Source organism: Miscanthus floridulus, chromosome 12 (assembly GCF_019320115.1).
Source record: "Miscanthus floridulus cultivar M001 chromosome 12, ASM1932011v1, whole genome shotgun sequence".
Taxonomy (NCBI): domain Eukaryota; kingdom Viridiplantae; phylum Streptophyta; class Magnoliopsida; order Poales; family Poaceae; genus Miscanthus; species Miscanthus floridulus.
Window position 1 is genome coordinate 50,590,333 of NC_089591.1, and position 20,693 is coordinate 50,611,025.

General features: G+C 51.4%; 1 protein-coding gene and 1 pseudogene across 1 annotated transcript; one reads left to right on the forward strand and one right to left on the reverse strand.

Annotated features, from left to right (window-relative positions):
* Window positions 1–1,293: 1,293 nt before the first annotated feature.
* LOC136497250 (amino acid transporter AVT1I-like) lies at window positions 1,294–3,699 on the forward strand (annotated as a pseudogene).
* A 10,153-nt stretch (window positions 3,700–13,852) lies between these two features.
* On the reverse strand, window positions 13,853–14,233 carry LOC136495852 (uncharacterized mitochondrial protein AtMg00810-like). Its single transcript, XM_066491663.1, has one exon. The coding sequence runs from the start codon at window positions 14,231–14,233 to the stop codon at window positions 13,853–13,855; it is 381 nt and encodes a 126-aa protein (XP_066347760.1).
* Window positions 14,234–20,693: the final 6,460 nt, after the last annotated feature.

The following is a 20,693-nucleotide window of genomic DNA, read 5'->3' on the forward strand; positions in this document are numbered from 1 at the left end:
ACATTACGACAAAAAGAACTCGGAACGAGCCATATTCGAGTTCTTTTTGATAAAACTTCAACGAACAATCAGAGCAACTTCAAGACAAGATCCTCCAGCTCCTTGTTCCAAATAGCAAGAGGCTCGGGGGCTACAACAAGATGGATGTACTTTTTCTTCAAAAAGCACTCACCACTCGAAGATCCCAAGAAGCGCTACAAGATTTCACTCTAGAAAAACACTCGGATGACATTTTGTTCCTACTCAACAAGACTTGAAGGAGCAAAGCGAGACTTTCAGAGCTCAACCATGAAGTGCTCGGGGGCTTGTCGATGCGGGACCCACAGGATACCCCGCAAGGGAGAGAGAAGATCTAGTCCAACTAGGATTCTTCCCATGTAATCTTAGTAGTAAAACTATTAAGTAATCCTACTAGGAAATCTCATTGTAAACCGACTACGACTCTGACCTCCTGACTATATAAAGGAGGGCAGGGCTCCTGAGAGAGGAGGACGACAATTGTACAACACAACATATCACAATCAATCCAACGCAAAGGCTAACGCCGACTGGACGTAAGGTTATTACTCGATCTACGATCGAGGGCCTGAACCAGGATAAATCGACTGTCTCTTGCGTTAACCATCGAGTTCAGCATACGCCGAAGCCCGAACATACTGCCCCGGGTACCCCCGTGGCAGGCTATCGGTGGTGAAACATCGACAGTCACAACCAGGTTGTCGAATAATCAAGCTCAAGCTTGCGGTTGTATCAACCGTATGTAGATGATCCATAGCTTGTTACCATCCTCATCCGACCGTTCTGCCGTTTCGTCATGAACCTATCACATCATTCAACATACCACGTTAACATCAGCAGGGCGATACTCATGTAGCTAGCTAGTTCTCCCATAGGATAAAATGAACGATCTAGTATGGTGAAAACTGAGAAATTTATTCTGACATGAATCGTGTTTGCGTACCACCTGCTATCCCCTCTTCACCGCATCAAAGAAGAGTTTGAGGGGCATCGGAGAAGAAGGTGAGAGGGCGTTGGGTTAGGTCTATGACTAGGGTTCAAGAGTTTCTAGTGCCTTCGTGTCACCTGGCAAAGCCTAGAGGTCGCGGCACAACGATGGTTCGATGGGTGGTGCCTATGAGACGGTGAGGTCGCGCCTGCAGAGCTATTAGCAGCAGGAGGATGGTAAAGTTGGTAGCAAAGTCACGGTGATGATATGAGAAGCAACAATAGAAGACGTATTAGGGGAGATTGTGTTGTTACCAGACCAGCCAAGTCGGCAACAACATCCGTTGTAGGGGGAAAAGAGTGAGGCAGGGGAGACAGAGGAAGCCCCTTGTGTATCTCACGTGGCCGATTCGAGTGCAGCTGCATGGTAGCTCGCATCGCAACCTCGGTGGGTCGCCACTCGCCAGTTCGGCCGCACGGGCCGCGAGCAGAAAAAAACCCAGCTAACTCATGGCCGTGCCCGTCTCGTCAGTCGTCACCGTGGCACCGTGCCCACGGCCACGGGCAGAAAAAAACGAGTCGCTCGCTGCAACGGAAGCGGGCGGATAAGATATGGCCAATGGTGGAGCGGCGTCGCGTGGCCCGCCCGACGGCTCTCCGGCCGCGCTGCGGGGCCTGGTGCAGCAGCCCCTCCTCCACGCCTACGAGGAGCGCAAGGACCCGGAGGCGCACGGCTTCGGCCCGGCGGAGCCCGACGGCGGCGCGAGCTTCGTGCGGACCTGCTTCAATGGCCTCAACGGCCTCTCCGGTGAGTGTGTACACGTCGCGTTTGCGGCCTGCGTTGCCAGCTTCGTTTCTACTGGAGTTATACAGGGCGTTGCCATGCCAACGTTGGTTGTTCTTGGTTTCTCTCAGGCGTCGGGCTGCTGTCCATCCCGTACGCGCTGTCGGAGGGCGGGTGGCTGAGCCTGGCGCTGCTGCTCGTCGTCGCGGCGGCGTGCTGCTACACGGGCCTGCTCCTGCAGCGGTGCATGGACGCGTCCCCGGCCGTGCGGGGCTACCCGGACATCGGCGCGCTCGCGTTCGGGCGCGGCCGCCGCCTCGCCGCGTCCGCGTTCCTCTACGCTGAGCTCTACCTCGTCGCCATCGGCTTCCTTATCCTGGAAGGGGACAACCTGGACAAGCTGTTCCCGGGCACCAGCATCAGCCTCGGCCTCGGCCGCGGTGGCGACGGCGGTGGCGCCGCAACCCTCGTGGTCTCCGGGAAGCAGCTCTTCGTCGTGCTCGTCGCCCTCGTCATCCTGCCCACCACGTGGCTCCGGAGCCTCGGCGTGCTCGCCTACGTGTCCGCCAGCGGCGTGCTCGCCTCGGCCGTCGTCGTCGTCTGCGTGCTGTGGACCGCGGTGGCTGACGGCGTCGGGTTCCGCGCGAAGGGGAAGATGCTCAACGTCAGTGGCCTCCCCACTGCTCTGGGCCTCTACACCTTCTGCTACTGCGGCCACGCCATTTTCCCGACGCTCTGCAACTCCATGAAGGAGAAGAAAAGGTTCTCCAGGGTGAGTAGCTGTGCATTATTCTCATGGTCATGGCCCCAAAGAGTAAGACATACTGAAAACAGAATGCTTGCTTCCTTAGTTCATTCTACTTCCAGTCTTCCACCACTGCATTTTTTGTGTTGAAAGTCAAAGTAATATTTGTCCTGAGCAAAAGTTCCAGATACCAAAAGAGGGAACTCAATGCCTGACTGACTGGCTGTGAAGTAGGAGTAACAATCAGTATAGGTTTCCTTAGAAAAACAAATTGCCTTCAGTAGCAGCCATCTCAGTGACTGGCCGAGTATGATACTGCATCTGGTGCCTCGGAGTCACCTGCGCTGCCATCTCAGTGTGTGGTTCCAAACTGATGCGTCAAATGCTTTGTCTTCTACCACAATGGTTCACTATTCAACAATAGGAGGCGTAAAAATATATGATAGTGACTGGACAGTAGTATACTTTATCCCTATGCATATGCAGTTATACATTACAGTATGCAAGACTAGACTGAAGTTTGTACGTGTCTCTTTTGCTTGCATATAGGTGCTTGTCATATGCTTCGTCTTGTGCACTTTCAACTACGGATCCATGGCGATCCTCGGCTACCTCATGTACGGCGACGACGTCAAGTCCCAGGTGACGCTGAACCTGCCCGAGGGCAAGATAGGCTCGAAGCTAGCGATCTACACCACGCTGATCAACCCCTTCTCCAAGTACGCCCTGATGGTGACGCCGCTCGCGACGGCGGTGGAGGAGAGGCTGCTGCTCACCGCCGGCTCCGGCTCCGGCCGCGGCAGCAGCAAGAGGTCCATCAACGTGCTGGTCAGGACCCTGCTGGTCGTCAGCACGGTCGTCGTCGCGCTCGCGGTGCCCTTCTTTGGACACCTCATGGCGTTCGTCGGCTCGCTCCTCAGCGTCATGGCCGCGATGCTGCTCCCCTGCATCTTCTACCTCAAGATCTTTCGGCGTGGCGCGCTGCAGCAGGGCGGAGGTCGCGCTCATCGCCACCATTATTGTTCTGGGTTCCGTGGTTGCTGCGACTGGCACGTACGCTTCTGTGAAGAAGATTGTTCTCGACTACTGAAGAAGACAAGCACGTCTGAAAATGTCGGTGCCAGTGTCAGAGTCGGCGTTCTTTTGCCACGATCAGCAGAACTATGTCTTTTTTTTCGCGACCGGAGAATATAGCCCATTTATCGTTAAGACGGAGAGAATTACATGATGCAGCTACGAGAGAGCCCTCGTAACATAGATTACAAACCATCAAACAACTGGTAAGTGACTTGGAATACTTATAAGAACAATAATAAAGAAGAAAAGAAAGAGTGACTGCCCTCAAAACCCGAAACCTACTAACTGAGCCTGCAAACAAGATACAACAACGCAATGGTCGCCTACAAACAAGACAATGCTATAGTGGCAAAGTATCCACCGCAAGTAGCAACGGCGGCAAAGCATCTGTCCGGGATTCCACGGCGGCCAAGCATCTGCCAGGGAAGAAGCGACGACACCCACTGCGGCAAAGCATCCGCAGGGAACGCCCATGACACACTCGGCAGCAAAGCATCTGCTAGAGTGGAGGCCAACGACAGCAACGGCGGCAAAGCATCCGCCAACGAAGAAGATGCCCACTGCGACAAAGCATCCGTAGGGGGGCGACCATGATACACTCGGCAGCAAAGCATCTGCCAGAGGGAGGCCAGCGACCAGTAGCGGCAAAGCATCCGCTATGAAAGCCCAGCGATGAAGGCAAGGTCAATAGCTACAGGACAAACCATCACGAGTAGAACAAAGGCGCAGGCACAGCGAGGAGCTCCACCACAAACCGACAGAAGGAGCCACGGAAGCCGGCGACCACATGGAGCCAAGCGACAGATTCTTCAGCAACGCCTTCAGGAAGGTGGTGACACCCAAGGGTAGAAACGTGGATGCCATCGCCGCTGGACATACAACATGTAAGGCGTGGCTTTCGCCCAGAATCCATCGCCGCCGTCAGGGAGCATGGGTTCATCAACGACGCCTCCAAGAAGGTATGTGGAGCCCGAAGCGTCACCGTCACCGCCCTGGCCAAAGCCGAGCTGAGCTTTCACCCAGAACTCCATGCATATCCCACTGGCACCCAAGAGCAGCAGCAGGGGCACCGACTCCATTTCGCGGTTCCGACGCCGACCGCCGTGAGCGCGAGCCGACCAGCCACAGAAGGCCGCTGCCCCTGGCCGCCAAGAAGCCCGCCGCCGGTGCGGAGGCCAAGAAGCCCATCACCGGTGCGGAGGCCAAGAAGTTGTGGCTGGCGTGCAGCACTGGCTGCAGCGCCTGCCGTCCACCAGATCCGGTCCCGACGCACCCCCATCGTTTCGACGTTGCCGTGGTGTGCCACGAGGAGCAGGCCGCAGGCAACGGAGACCTCGGAGGCGTGGACCTAGGGTGCGCCCATGGGCTGGTTCGGCAGGCCGCCGCCACCGCATCCCTCTGCCGCCTCCGGCCATGAGTGTGCGCGGGATGTGGCCTCCTGGCGACCTGGCCGCCAGATCCGGCCGCCACGTGCTTGGAGGCACGGCCACCGGCTCGCCATGGCCTAGCCCAAGCCAAATCCAGCCACAAGAGAGGGGGCGCCGCCACCACACAGCCGCAACAAGCCAGATTCGATGCCTAGACCTAGGAGCACCGCTGGCCACTGAGGTCCTACCGTCGGATGAGGAAGATGTCGGGAAGGGCGAGGGGGAGGAGAGGAAGTGGTGGGGTGGGGAGGTGGGGCAGAACCGCCTAATCTAATATCTCCTAGGAGTACTTGTCTTCCATTAGACACTAAGTACTCAAGGGAGGACACCAAATTACGTAGTTCCGTCGGGCACACCCTGAGGGAGAACCCAAAAATCCATATTTTCCATCAGGATCACAAATGAGAGAATAAAGCTTACATCATAATTAACCATTTCTTACATCACTTTTAATACAACATCAGAGTATAATTTTTTACTGTAGATAATAGTAGAATATTATCATGTTATCAGAGTTATGAATAATTTAATTGAACAGCGGAATATAAACATGTGAATAGAGTTACAACGAAAATTAACAGCTATTTATGACGTGGTGAAATATTAATAAATAAACTATGACAACAAATTATAAATATTTCATTTAATAAAATATTTAGTGAGAGTTATAAATAAAATCTATGATTGCAACGTAAAGAAAATCCTCTCTGAGCCCACCAGGAGAAATCCATACACAAGAGTCAGCTCTAGCATCCACCTGTCACCTACAACAAGGGAAAATAAAACCCTGAGTACTCAATTGTACTCAACAAGACTTACCCGACAGGAGGAAAGAAAAAGAGTTCAAGGATATGCAAGGCTATTTGGCTTGATGGTTTATTGCATCTGCAGGAAGCATTACTAAATGTGTGTCCTTATATTCGATTTTTATTAGCAGTGCATTAGTTCATTAACTAACCATTCTATGTAAGCACCTGTGCTACTTTCAAGCAGGTGGTAAGCAATTAAATTATCTTTTTCCATTTTTCATCTTTCAGTTTTTACTACGGTGCTAGAGTTTAGATAAGTCGTACCAGAACGCCGACGATTCACGAATCAATGCCCCAGCTGGGTATCCTGAAAACACACGCCCCGCTTGTACCCCCGGCACAAGCAGGACCAACCCACTACCCTCCAATCACGGGGTCCAGGTCCCTGTCTAAACTGGGACTCTAAGCCCCTGCCCCTGAGTCCCGGACTCAGTGCGGTGTAAGGACCTCCTAACCCAAAAACCACCATGATAGTCGGTCCGGAAAGAGACGAAACCCATGATAAGAGAGTAACAAGTCTTCCAAGCGCCCATACCCAAGTATGTACTCGGGATAATAAGTCTATGACTTGCCTAGCGTCCAATGCAACGGTCGATCCTTAACTGACACAGACAGGAAAGCAGTGTAACCAAGTTATGCCCTGTGGCCGCAGGACACAACCTCTTACACCCACCAATACCTAAACCATATTCCTGCTTGGTGACCATTTTCATTTCCATCATTTTATATATTCCAAGTGATAATAATATAGTAATATATTTTCTATCTCTCGCGAGTGACAGACAATCACTCGACTTCTATCAGAGTCCTATAGCATAGCAATCTACATGATCCTGTCATACTAGTAAGGCCCATAGGATAAAGATTTATATATGCAAGTGGGTTTCATTCAACTCCTTAAAACTTAATGCACAAATATACTTTAAAGTGCAGAAAAGTAGGGGTTATGCACCGGGGCTTGCCTGGGTAAAATATAACCAAAATTTAGTATTTGCATCTTCAGATCATCCACCATCAACTGAATAGAAAGCCCATTGCATCATCTCCTAGAGAGAATACCATTACACCATCTTCGAATTTCCAATCATCCTTCAATTGAATCCGTTGATCCATCATCGTACCTATATGATATGTAATGCGATGCAATGCAAAGACGTAATTAATCGACTGCAATCGTGACTCGTAAAAATACGATTTATGCCTCTCAAGTTAACAAGCTAATTCTAACGACGACCATACTAATCTATGTATCAACATCATCGAGAAAGATGTCATTTCTCAACGAGTGTTTTAGTTATACAAACTCAAGTTGCTTCGTTATTCTGTTCTATAGATTTAATCTTTATTTGAACTATAGCATCATTATGTATCTAGCAAACTAATTATTCTGGGGCTACAAAAATTACAGTGAGCAGATAATAATATTAGTAATTTACTATAAAATTTTTAGAGTCAACACTATCACTGATTTTTCACGAAAATCCCAACAAGTTCACCTTTTAACAATATTAAGCATGTTAAAATAATTAAAGCAACCCTAAAAACATACCGAATCTATACGAACAAAATACACTATTAGATAGATCGTGATTTTGGAAACTCAACAAAACTGGTTTCCTAATTTTTGGATCCCTATACTATTTTATATTGATTTTACAAGTTAAACTAGAAACCTATATTAAAAAAGCATTTAGGAAATGGAAAGGGCCGGTGGCCACCCCTTTCGGCCCAGCATCCCTTACGTGGCCTCAGCATGGCCCACTACCAACGAGTGCGGCTCGGCCCGTAGACGCCCAGCGCGGGCGAGCCCATAGGCACGCTCAACTAGCGGCCCAGGCGGCAATCAGCAAACGGCGTGGACAGCCCAAGCAACAGGCAGGCCGTAGCCCAGCAGGCCGCAGCCCACGCGGTCCGGGCGTCGGCACATTTGCGAAGAGGCCCCTGAGCTTCTAACAATTCACCCTGCAGTACAACATCACTATTCACCTGGGTCACGTATTTTACACCGAGAACCCTGTATTAGCTTCTATTCACTTTTCTCACCTTTTCTCCCTCCATAAAAAGCAGAGCACGAACCGAGGGAGCAGAGCACCGGCCGATGCGGCGGCTCGTCGGCGCGGTGCTATCGCGGGGGCCACGGCAGCCTCGTACGCGCTCCAGGTAGGGTGCAACTTTGCTGGAGGCGACCCACTGTGGCGGTTTGGTCGGGCGCAGGGAGGTGCGGGGCCACGACCGGGGCGGAGCACGGCACGGGTCGCTGCGCAGCGACGGAGGAAGCGGTCGCGGTGCGGAGCGGCCATGGCGTGCCGAGAAGCAGCGGGTCCAATGCGGGACCGGGGGTATGCGCGCGCTCGCAAGGGGAAAAGGGAAGGGGCGATGGAAGGAGCCACGGTTGCGGGGAAGAGCGAGGCGAGGCAGAGCCGCGCGCGGACGCCGTTGAGCTGCGGCGCGTAGACGAATGAGCGCGGGGAGAGAAAGCAGCAGGGCGCAACGGCGGGTACTGCAGGGTAGCGGCAAGACGGGCGCCGCCCAGACAGCCTCGGGACGCGGGTGGCGGCCGTGGTGCCGCGGGCACGCGAAAGAGGCAGCAGTCCAGAACGGGCCATGGGGGGTCACGCGCGCACGCGAGGAGATGGGTGACGGCGTAGCAGGCGCTACTGGAGGCGGCAAGGTGCTACGGCCGTCCCGGAAGGGGAGCGGCCCGGGGCAACATGGGCCTAGGCGCGCGTTCGCGCGGGAGGGGAAAACCGGCGTCAGACGGCAGGAGGCAAGCAGAGGGAGGAAATGGGCAAGCAGTGGCTCGGCGACGAAGGCGCGACCACGGTGGGGCGCTGTGGACGCGACAGCGGAGATGGAGCGGCGCCGGGGATTGGCAACAGAGAGAGAGAGCGGACAGAGACTGGGAAAATCGGCGCGAGAGTAAGACTGTCTCCAATAAGGAGACCCAAATCCAAAATGGGTAGCAAGAGACCCAAAATCAGCCTCCAACAGAGTACCTATACGGGAGACCTATTTTGGGTTGCCTGAGAGGCACAACCTAAATATGAGTATCCTCTCTCTTGGAAACTCATTTACAGAAAGGATTATCTTCTGGGTCTTGTTGTTGGAGAAGATACCGAATAAGGATTGAACCTTTTGCCTGTAGCGCTATCCAAAGGACGAATGAGTCTTGTATTTTATATGTTGTTGATGTTGGAGATAGCCTAAGAGCAAGGAAACTAGTGCGAACTCTCCACCAATTTCAAGCACGATGAGGGGACAGGGAAAGACAACGCAGCATGGCCGTCAGCTGCGCGTGCACAGAACGTGAAAGGACATGGCGAGGGCAGGGGCAGAACCACATGCTCCTGTTACAGACGCCCGATGCAGTGGACCAGTTCAGATGCGGGTGGATGGGGAGGCTTTGCAATGCAGAGCCACGACGGGAGGACGGTGCATAATTGCAATGCTGGACGAGTACGCTTCACGCCGCGCCAGGAAAAGTAAATGAAGCTACTGCGCTCGTCCAGTACACAGGGAAGAGACAAGCCGACGCAGGCAAGCAGAGAAAAAGAAAGAGCAAACAACGACTCGACAGCGCGGCGCGACGCTAATAACTCCGATAATTGATTCTGAGCAGGAGAAACGCACCACCGTATTCAAGCGGCCAGGACCGACAGTGAGACAAGGACAGCAGCAGGGTGTGGGCTGCCAAGCGTTCCTGTGCCGAGCAAAAAGCCAAGAAGCGGGCCCCCACCTTACGAACAAAAATATTTCCTCCACCTACCACTCTCATTCCTATTTATTTTACTTTAAGTTTTAACCCAATTAACTTCCACCAATAATTATTTCACGCAAAGTTCGTACTTCGCACTAACCCATAGAGATAAAATATTTAAGCACTATTTAATTACTTTGCTCAATATAGTTTGCCAAAAATGATATTTTAAACATAAGCTCAAATATTTTAAATTTTAAAATCCGAGAAAATCGTTTCAAAAATTTTTCTTAGGCCTAAATCACGGTGCTAAACGAGCTCATAACACTAGAGGTGTTACAGAAGGAAGGTACGGTTGCGGCCTTGTTGAGCAGCAGTACCGTGGGCCGCTGCCACCGCACGCAGGACGGGGCGGCGACGACGGCCGGAAGGGCGGCCCGGGAGGTTCCCTCGGTGGCGGCGGCGGATACCCCCCAAGTCACCACAGGAGGGACGACGCGGGGGCTCGAGTGGAGCATCTCCACAGAACTATGTCTCAACATCAGCAGATTAGTTTGAACCATTTGATGTTGGTAGACGAGGCAAGGAGATGGAGGAAGCAGTGTTGTACTGACAAGATCATAGGGGGTTCTGTTTATATATGGGCGTGTGCTACAATTTTATCATGAGGCATGTATGACTGAGCATTAGCAATTGACTTTTTTTTTTTTTAAACGAGAGTTTTACCTCAGCTTTTAAGAAAGCAAAGTTTGATACAAGACTGGGGAAGCCAGTTTCTCAGTAAAACAGCAGAAACAAAATAGAACGAAAGCCTAGACTGAGCTAAATTTCATAGACGTCCGAAGAGGTCACAGAGCTAGGCTTGAACTCCTTCATCCAACGTAGAATTTCATCCTTCACTTGCGCGATCTGCTGGCGATCATCTTCCTTGAGAAGCACCCTCCATTTCTGCAGATATGATAATGCAACATAGATGATGTCAGATGGGGTCTTTGGATACTTGTGCTCAATAGCCATCTTGTGTCTATTGTTCCACATGGCCCAAGCAAAACCTGCAAAAGTATAGAGAATTAAGTTCACAGGAAGGGGCCCCTTGCCCATCAGCCACATTTCAGACAGCTTCTTCACAGAAGTAGGATGATCGTGCCATTTAAAAATCTCTCTTAAAAAGCCCCAGATCATCCTAGCAACTATGCAGTAAAAAAGAATATGATTTACTGACTCAGTGCACCCACACAGACAGCATTTATCGTCCCCTTTCCAACCTCTCTTACAAAGACTTTAAGCACATTGCAATTTATTGTTGAAAATTTGCCAAAGGAAAAACTTAATCTTCAAGGGGATTTTACATTTCCAGAGATAGCCAGCCAACCTGCTAGCAGCACCACCATCAGTAATGAATCTATACAAAGATTTGGTAGAGAAGAGCCCATTCTTTTCCAAACCCCATTTAACCATATCAGGACCCTCCTCACCTAAAACCAAACCCGATAGCCAGCCAACCTGCTAGCAGCACCACCATCAGTACTAATTATTAGCTTACGAGGAATGAAGTCATCGTAGATCAACTCATTCTATTCCATAAATCTAATAAAAACTGAGTTGTATGATAGACTCTCATTTCATGAACCAACCACCCTCTAAGAGAAGGATGCAGTCATTTTGCGTAGGACACTTCAAACGAATCTGCTGCTAGCTGCGACAGGTAAGTAGGTAAACTGAGAAACGACCTTAAAAAAAAACTGAGAAACTTTGTTTCATTGGAGTTGTGAGAAGAATTGCAGTCGCTCCCTGGTTCCTGTAGCTGTCTAAAAGCTTGTGGGAAACAACATCAATCTTTTTGGTTGAATTCATGCCAATTTTATTAGTTCAACAAGGGAGAACAAACTCACTGACTTACAAGCAGTTACTAATACTTGTACTCCTATATAAAGTAAACATATATACCCGTTCGCTTCGCTGAAAAAACAAGCTGAAACACTGTTCCCGTTAATTCGTTGGGAGAGAAAAACACTGTTCCGACTAAAAAGATAGGTCGAAAAGTACGGATTATAAGAGAAACGAAAGGCAACACAAGGCTTAACACAAGGCAACACAAGGCTCAACACCATCAGGATTCGTGTAACTTTGAACTTTTCTTCAATAATTAGCTAAAGAAGGCAAGCAAGAACTACGCTGGTCTGCAGTCTGCTGTTCTTCGGGTACATACTAGTAAGATAGTACATCGATTCCGACAGAGTAGACCCTTCAACCAGCAACAATCATCCGTGTCACATGACTCAACCCTGCACTACATAAAAGTTACTACAGTACTTATTACAGTGTTTTCCAAGAACCTGAGCAGCACACACAGCGGCAGCTGCGGGACTGAACTAGCAAGCAGCAGAAATACAAGCAGCGGAGACGAAGGGGCGATGATGCCTCACGCATGGCTCAGGCCTCAGGCGCACCAGAGATTCAGAGGGAGAGGAATCCTTCCTTGACGAAGAGGGCGAAGAGGAGGACGACGAAGCCCGCGGCGACGCACTGCGTGCTGGTCACCACCGTCTGCTGGTACGCCAGCAGCGTCACGGCGGTGCCCACGCACCCGATCAGGAACCCGCTCAGGTTCCGGTCCATGCCGCCGCCGCCGCTTCTTGCCTCCTGTCCTCGCTGCCAGTTGCTCTCTGGCTTCTCTGCTTGGATGCTGTTGCGTGTGCAGACGACGAGATGAAGGATTTGGGAGCTGGGGATGGGGAATTAAAGCAGAAAAGTCAACGGCTGCGGCGCTGATGAGGGGGAAGGGTTCGGAAGGTCGGGGTGCTGTTTTCAAGTTTGGGAAGCGTCGGTTCGGGATGACAATTTCCGAGCAGAACTTCTGAACTTGCTTACTGCTCTCGACTTGCTCTTGAGACATTCAGATGGTCAATTGTCGTAGTTTGTACAAATCCTGCAAACACAGAAACGGAGCAGAATTTGGAGTTGAAAAACTCTGTAACTTTGACGATCTACAACGATTTCACTTGTGCGGCCAGTGGTCAAATGCCGGCGGCAGCTGTCACTAGCCCAAACAAGATCGATCAACCAAATCACGAGGCCCCAGTCCCCCACGACTTTTTTTTATCAAACCAGAAACCACCCACGACAATGGGCAGTGACACGAATCAGCATAACAGCATGTAATAACAAGGGCAAAAAAGCAGAATACCAGTTCTTGATGGTTTGCATTAAAACCAAAGGACAGCACTTAAAAACAGGGGCTGAGATATCCAAATCGTTCACATCACTCATTGGCTTGCACTTGAATTATTCTAATTCCCTAGCAAGCCCCAGAATCATGCCCGACTTTAAACCCAGTTCTAATTTATTGCCATATGTTCCACGTGCTGAAATAATGTATGTTGTGTGTATTGACGTACTCCTAGATTATGTTAAGGCCCTCATATTCTTCACCATAGTCCTGCCGACTCAAACAGCTGCCAAAAAAATGTTGGTCCCGAGATCTTCCATACGGGTGAGCCGACCGCTCATCGTCGTTGTCGACCTCACACTACGGCTCAAGGTAGAAGAGGAAGGAAGAACAGAGCGCGCGCACACAGCACCAGCACTAGCCTTGGTCGGGGCTCTGCAAAGGAGATGACAAAACTGAACTCTCTCACTTTACTGAATTGCAGCGGAAAGCTATATATACAACTCTACCCATCTAATCATAGTATACAAATATACCAGACTGCCATGCTGCTACAGTTACTAGATGTGACAGCAGGGCTGACTTTGGTGCCTGCCCTTGCTGTGGCTACAGTGTGGCAGGGGAGCCTTTCAACGCCTGTCTCTACCGCGGCTACAGTGCAGCAGCAGGGGAGCCCTTTCGCCGCCTGCCCCTGCCGCGCGTACAGGGGAGCAGCAGATTACTTTACAATTCTTCCCATAATCCTGCTGCTAACCCTAAAACCTCCACGTCGATCATCTTCTTCAGCTTCGTGAACCGAAAACGGGCAAATGGCTTGGTGAGGACGTTCGTGAGCTGCCAACCAGTTTCGACGAACTCGATGATGATTTGTCCTCCACCGACACAGTCCCTGAGGAAGTAAAACTTGACATCGATGTGCTTGCTCTGGTCGTGGAAAACCGGATTCTTCGCGATGGCGATGGCGGGCTGGTTGTCCACCATCAGTGCTGGTGGGTGAGCTTCCACACCAGTCAGCTTGCCCAGCATCCGACGTAGCCACACAGCTTGGCACGCCGCTGTGGCCGCCACCACATACTCTGCCTCGTACGTGGACATCGCCACCACCTTCTATTTCTGCGATCGCCACAAGATTGGAGCCGACCCAAGGAAGACGAGCACGCTAGAGGTGCTCTGCCGTCTGTCGATGTCCCCCGTCGTATCTACATCGCTGAACACAGTGAGCTACAACCCACTTCCGCCGGTCTTAGAAAGACGATCCCCTGATCCACCGTCCCGTTGACGTAGCATAGCAGCCGCTTCACCGTGACCCAATGATCCTCTCGGGGATCCTCCATGAAGCGGCTGACGTAGCCCACGACAAACATAATGTCCGTCCTCGTGTGGACTAGGTAGCGTAGACCATCGACGATGCTCCAGTAGAGTGTTGTATCTACCTTCGCCATGGTACTGGCCTTCGTTAGCTTCAGCCGCTCCTCCATCAGAGTCACGCACGGCTTGCACTCAGCCATGCCGCTCCACTCCAACAGCTTCGAAGCGTACACGCTCTGACCGAGTGTGAGCACCTCCTTCCCTTGTCTCATCTAGATGCCGAGGTAGTAGGAGAGTGCGCCAAGATCGCTCATTTGAAAATGAGCCGCCATCTCGCGCTTGAAGCTATCAATGTCCTCCACACGTGTGCTGGTGACGATCAAGTCATCCACATACACGTCGACGACGAGCTCCTCCTTCCCTCGTTGCCGCGTGTAGAGCGCGTGCTCGGTTGCGCACTGGGTGAACCCAAGCTCACCCAGCGTGGCGTCAAGCTTGACGTTCCACGCTCACAGAGCCTACCGCAGCCCTAGAGTGCCTTGCACAGTCGGAGCACCCTGTGCTCCGCTCCCTTGATGACGAAACCTAGAGGTTGCCTGACAAAGACTGTCTTTGCCAGCTCGCCATTAAGAAAGGCTAATTTTACGTCCAGATGATGGACGCGTCAGTCCTTCGCTGCTACTAAAGCCAGCAGCAGTTGGATAGACTCTATGCACGCTACCGGTGCAAAGACTTCCTCGAAGTCGTTGCCCTCGCGTTGGACAAAGCCTCGGGCGACGAGGCACGCCTTGTGCTTGACAATGGCATCGTGTTCGTCCCGCTTGACCTTGTACACCCACTTCAGGCCGATCGGACAACATCCTAGAGGTGAATCGACGAGCTCTCAAGTCTTGTTTTCCTCGATCGCCTTCATCTCCTCCAGCATCGCCCGTCACCAATTTGCATCACGCTCGGCCAGCGCGAATGTGGGTGGTTCCTCTACACTGATGAGAAGTGGCTCTGGGTCATTGAGCAGCCGACCAACTAGGCCTGAGGACCCTGTGTCGCCGATGAGGTCGTCCAACCTGTGGAACCGCACCTCCTCACCATCGTGGAAGGCATCCACGAACTCAGTGATGTCGCTTGGAGGTGAGGCAAACTTGATCGGCGTCGAGTCCCCTATTCCGCCGGAGTGGTTGACACAACACCTAGAGTACTCGGCACCACGATTGCAGTGCTCGGCACTACTCCTAGAGTGTTTGGCACCGCCCTAAGAGTGCTCGGCACCAGTCTTGAGTGGTCGACACCACTGCAAGACCTCTTGGCTCCGCTACGAGAGCATTCGGCACCTGTCCTAGAGTGGTCGCCATCACTGTAGGACTGCTTAGCACCACTCTTGGAGTGCTTAGCACCCCTCCCAGAGTGCTCAGCACTGCCCCAAGAGTGCTTGGCTCTATTACTGGAGTGGTCGACACCTCCTCTCCAGTGTCTCCACCACCATGGATGACCAAGTGCTCGACGACGAAGGTGCTGGTAAAGCCGCCAGCTCCCCCATGCTTGGACTGTCCTAGTCCTAGGCCGCTTTCTCGCCGAACACAACATCGTGTGAGACAACCACCTTGCCTCTGCATGGGTCATAGAGCTGGTATGCCTTGGTACCTTCCTCGTAGCCCCTATCCTCTAGCTTGGTGTGGACCGACTTCGTCTTCCTGACGTGGCCGATGCATCCGAATGTCTAGAGGAAGGACATGCTTGGCTTGCGCCCATACCAAGCTTCAAATGGTGTCTTGCCCTTTAGGGCCTTGGTGGGCACGCGGTTGAGGATGAACACCGCCATGGTCACTGCCTCACCCCAGAACCTTGTCGGCATACTGTTGGCCTTCATCATGGATTGAGCCATGTCGACCATTGTCTGGTTCCGCTGCTCCACCATGCCAATCTGCTGTGACGAGTACGGCATGGTGTGGTGTTGCACCACACCCTGATCCGCGCTGTACGTAGCGAACTCCACCGAAGTGAATTTGCCACCGTGATCAGTCCATAGCACATGTAGCTTCTTGCCACTCTCTGCCTCTGCGTGCGCCTTGAACTTCTTGATCACGTCCGTCACCTTGTCCTTGCTCGTCAGGAGTTGCAGCCACATATAGCGATTGTAATCATCCATGAGCAAGAGGAAGTACCATCGACCATTGTTTGTGGCTGGCGTGATTGGCCCACATAGATTACCGTGGATGAGCTCAAGAGCATTCGCTGCGCGATACTTGGTCGCCTTTGGGAATGACGGCCTCCTCTGCCTCCTGGCCAGGTAGTTGTCACACAACTCATCTACATGCTTGATGTGGGGTAGTCCTCGGATCATCTTCTCTAGCCGACCGAGCGCATCAAAGCTAAGATGGACAAACCAGGCATGCCACATCCATGGCTCCTCAGTGTGTCATGCTATTAGGCACACTGGCTGCTCCACCTTCAAGTCGAGTAGGTATAATCGATTACATGAGCATTTTACCTTTGCAAGAAGACATCGCTCCCGATCCCAAATCTTCATGATCCCGCTCTCTATTAGTACCTCACATTTGCGCTCGTCCAGCTGCCTGATGCTGATGATGCTTGAACATAGCTATGGGATGTAGTACACATCCGTTAGCACACGGTGCTCATCGTTCTGGCACCTGAACATGATGGTGCTGTGCCCTCGGATCACCACCCTTGAGCCATCACCGAACTTCACCATGCCGGTCATGTTGCCGTCAAGCTCAGAGAAGGCTTCCTTGGAGCTCGTCATGTGGTTGCTGGCACCGGAGTCCAAGTACCACCGCTGCTCCTGCTTGCCGCCCACACTTCCGAGGTGGACTTGGGCACACGGTTCATTAAGGTTGATAGCCTTTAGAGCCTTTTCATGCTCTTCCACCGCCATCACCTCTCCCTTCTCCTTGGCCTCAATGCCATGCAGTGCATAGAATGTCACCATCAGAAGAGTGGCCTCATCATCCTCATCAGCCTGTGCTAAATGAGCCTCAGCCTTCTTCTCCTGCTTGTGATTTGGGCACTCCTTTGCCCAATGGCCCCTCTTCTCATAGCGCCAGCAGACGTTGGGATCGACCTTCTTCTTCTTCTCTGAAGAAGCCTTACTGCGGCGCTTGCCATCAACACCGTGGCTGGAGGAGGCTTCCCTAGACTTCTTCATCTAGGCAGCCCACTCCTCCTCTGTCAGCAGCAGTTTGCCGCTATCCATCGTTGCTATGGACTGCTCCATGTGCTCATCCACCGCCTATAGACGGCCTATCACATCCTCAATGGTGAGGGTGGACAAGTCTAGCATCGTCTCTATGGATAGAGAATTTAGATGTACTTAACCGGCATGAAGTGGAGGTACTTGGAGACCACCTCTTCTTCGTCGATGGTGATGCCATGGCTCCTTAGCTTGCTGATGAGCGACTGTAGGCGGAGAGAGAAGTCCTCCACCGACTCACCATCCTTCAACTTGAGGTTGGCATACTCCTGCTTCAGCAGCTGGGCCGTCGCCTTCTTTGCATGGTCGGAGCCGACGCACATCACTGCAATGGCCTCCCATTCCTCCTTAGTAGACTTCGTCGCCCCCCAACGGCTCTCTGTACTCTGCTGGCACAATAGCGACGATAGCCTCCAACGCTGACATGTTGTATTCTTCATTGTCGGTACCCTTGTCAATGGCATCTAGAGCCGTCGGGCTCTGAGCTTGACCTTCATGGTCATTGTCCACTCGCCATAGTTGGTGCGAGTGAGCATCAGCCAACTAGTGTCGCTGGCCTCCCGCACCGTGTGCACGATGACCCCTGTCATGTCTGGGTAGCCACAGCAGCGCCGATGTTGTCGCCCATCTCCAAACCATCCGTCATCGCCAGTGGTTAGTTTAGTGATGGCGCTTGTACGGCTCCGATACCACTTGTTGGTCCTGAGATTTCCTGCACGGGTGAGCCGACCGCTCACCGTCGTTGCCGCCCACACACTACGGCTTGAGGTTGAAGAGGGAGGGAGAACAGAGCACGCACACACAGCACAAGCACCAGCATTGGCCGGAGCTCTGCAGAGGAGATGGCAAAACTAAACTCTCTTACTTTACTGAGTTGTAGTGAGAAGCTATATATACAGTGAAAGGATCAAGATGCCCAAGAGGGGGGGTGAATTGGGCTAATTCTAAATCCTCTTGCAATAATCAAATCCTACGGATAGCCCAATTAACCCCTTGTGCCTAGAAAAGTGTTTATATCAAACTAATGCACAACAACCTCGCAACCTAAGTTCCAAACTTACTCTAGCAAGCAATCTTATGGATGTAAAAACAAGTATTGAATTGCTCAAAGTAAATGCTCAAAGTAAGTGCTCAAAGTAAATAGAGAGAGAAAGGAACGCGGCGATGTTTTGTCGAGGTATCGGAGAGTCGCCACTCCCCACTAGTCCTCGTTGGAGCACCCGCGCAAGGGTGTAGCTCCCCCTTGATCCGCGCAAGGATCAAGTGCTCTCTATGGGTTGATTCTTCGACACTCCGTCGTGGCGAATCACCCAAAACCGCTCACAACTTGAGTTGGGTCACCCACAAGCTCCGCCGGGTGAACACCAAACTCCCAATCACCACTAAGCCGTCTAGGTGATGGCGATCACCAAGAGTAACAAGCACGAACTCTCACTTGACCACGCGAAGCCTAATGAGAAGATGGATGCACACTTTGCTACTCTTGATTTGCTAGTGAGGCTACTCTCTTGGATTCTCAAATCACAAACACCTCACTAGGACCTTGCTCTTCTTGGCACTCACTAACGTGTTTCTCAGCTGTTGGAATGAGCAAAAGATGCTCCACTCACGAGTGGAGCCTCTATTTATAAGCCAGCCTGAAAAATGAACCGTTATGAGCCTCTGCGGGATGACCGGACGCTCCGGTCGTAATGACCGGACGCTCCGGTCAGTTCAACCCGTGAACCAGTTTTCAAGTGATGACCGGACGCTGTCAGGGTCCAGTCAGTACCAACCGGACGTGTCCGGTCGCTCTTGGATGCTTACTGTAAACGACCAGACGCTGGATACTCAGGGTCCGGTCACACTGACCGGATGCGTCCGATCACTCTTTCCCAAGTCTGGACCCTTATTGGAGTCGACCGGACGCTGGCCCTCAGCATCCGGTCACATGACCTCCCAGCGTCCGGTCACACCAGACTTGATCCCCTTGGTCAAATGAACTGACCAGACCCTGTGGCCAGCGCCCGGTCGCACCGAAGCCAGCGTCCGGTCAGTGTTTGACCCTCCATTCACTTCCATCTTCCGAACATATGTGAATGAAGTTTGCTCCAAAAGATCTTAGGCATTCATAGGAGCTACCTAGAGCTAGTTTTAACAAGTGTGCACCACACCTAACTCACTAGACTTAACTAGGTCAAGCTACCCGTTCATACCCCCCTTCATAGTACGGCCAAAGGAAAAACAAAGTCCTAAACTACTCTAAGTGTCTCTCCAACTCCAATTGACACTTAGAACTAGTTATCCTTAACCTTGTTGTCCATCCTTTAAAAACCAAAATGATTTCATCGTAGGGGCATGACAACCTCGATTGCCCAATCGATCTCCATTACCATGACCTAACTTAATTGTCTCTGCAAAACACACATTAGTCATAGTAATCTTGTATTGACATTAATCACCGAAATCCAACTAGGGGCCTAGATGCTTTCAATCTCCCCCTTTTTGGTGATTGATGACAATACCACCTCGAGTATGTTATGGAGTGAGGTTTTTGACGGGCTTGGTTCATATAAGCTTTTGTCAATAAGAACAAAAGAGTTAGTCACGCTTATATGACCCAAGCCAACACAATGTACTCAAAGAATATGAATTAAGCATGAGTACAAATAAATAAAGCTCATTTGCTTCGAAGTATAAACACGGAAGCAAAAACAAATGAGCATTACACAAGTGATATGACATATAGATAAAGCAAAGTAGAAGTCACACATGTCAAATATCACAATCACATAGATAGCACTATCACATATATATAATAGTATGCATGAAAGTAAACACACGAATGCATAAGTAATAGTGTATCACACAAATAAAACTCCAAATGTATATAATAAGCTAATACTAGATAACTAGCTCCCCCTGAAACTCGCTCCCCCTAAGTCTACATACTCAAACCCTCTCCCCCTTTGGCGTCAAACACCAAAACCTAGGGGTCGGATGGTGGGGCTGCAGCGGACGAGTCGGGCGCTGAAGTACGTGGAGCAAGATGGAACTGGGCGCCATCATCATCTGACCCTGAGCTCTGAACTGACTGACCCTCTGAAGCAGGAAGTGTCGCTGAAGCGGTCTGGGTCTGAGCTAGTGCTGCCTGTGAAGCTACAAGTATGTCTGTCGTAGGATCTGACGAGGCGACAGACGAGGGGAGCCTCTGAGTAGTCATGATAGCTATAGCTGCTGTAGACGGACCGGCAGTATGCATGTGAGGCGGAGTAGGCATGCCGGTCAACTCACTGAATGATGCTCCAAGACTCTAGAGACTGACGACTCAGGCACGAATAGTGAGGAAGTCTGCTCTGGTGAGAAACCCGTGTGATAAGGAGTGAACTGCGGGGCTACACCAGGTGAGGCTAACCACTGGGACACCTGTACAGGAGGTGAAGGAAACTGAGCTAGAGGCTGTCCCTGACTCTGAAGCCCGATGGGCTATACTGCTGGAGTCGTCAAAGTGGTAGGAGGCTGTGCAAGCTGGGGCGAAGTCTATG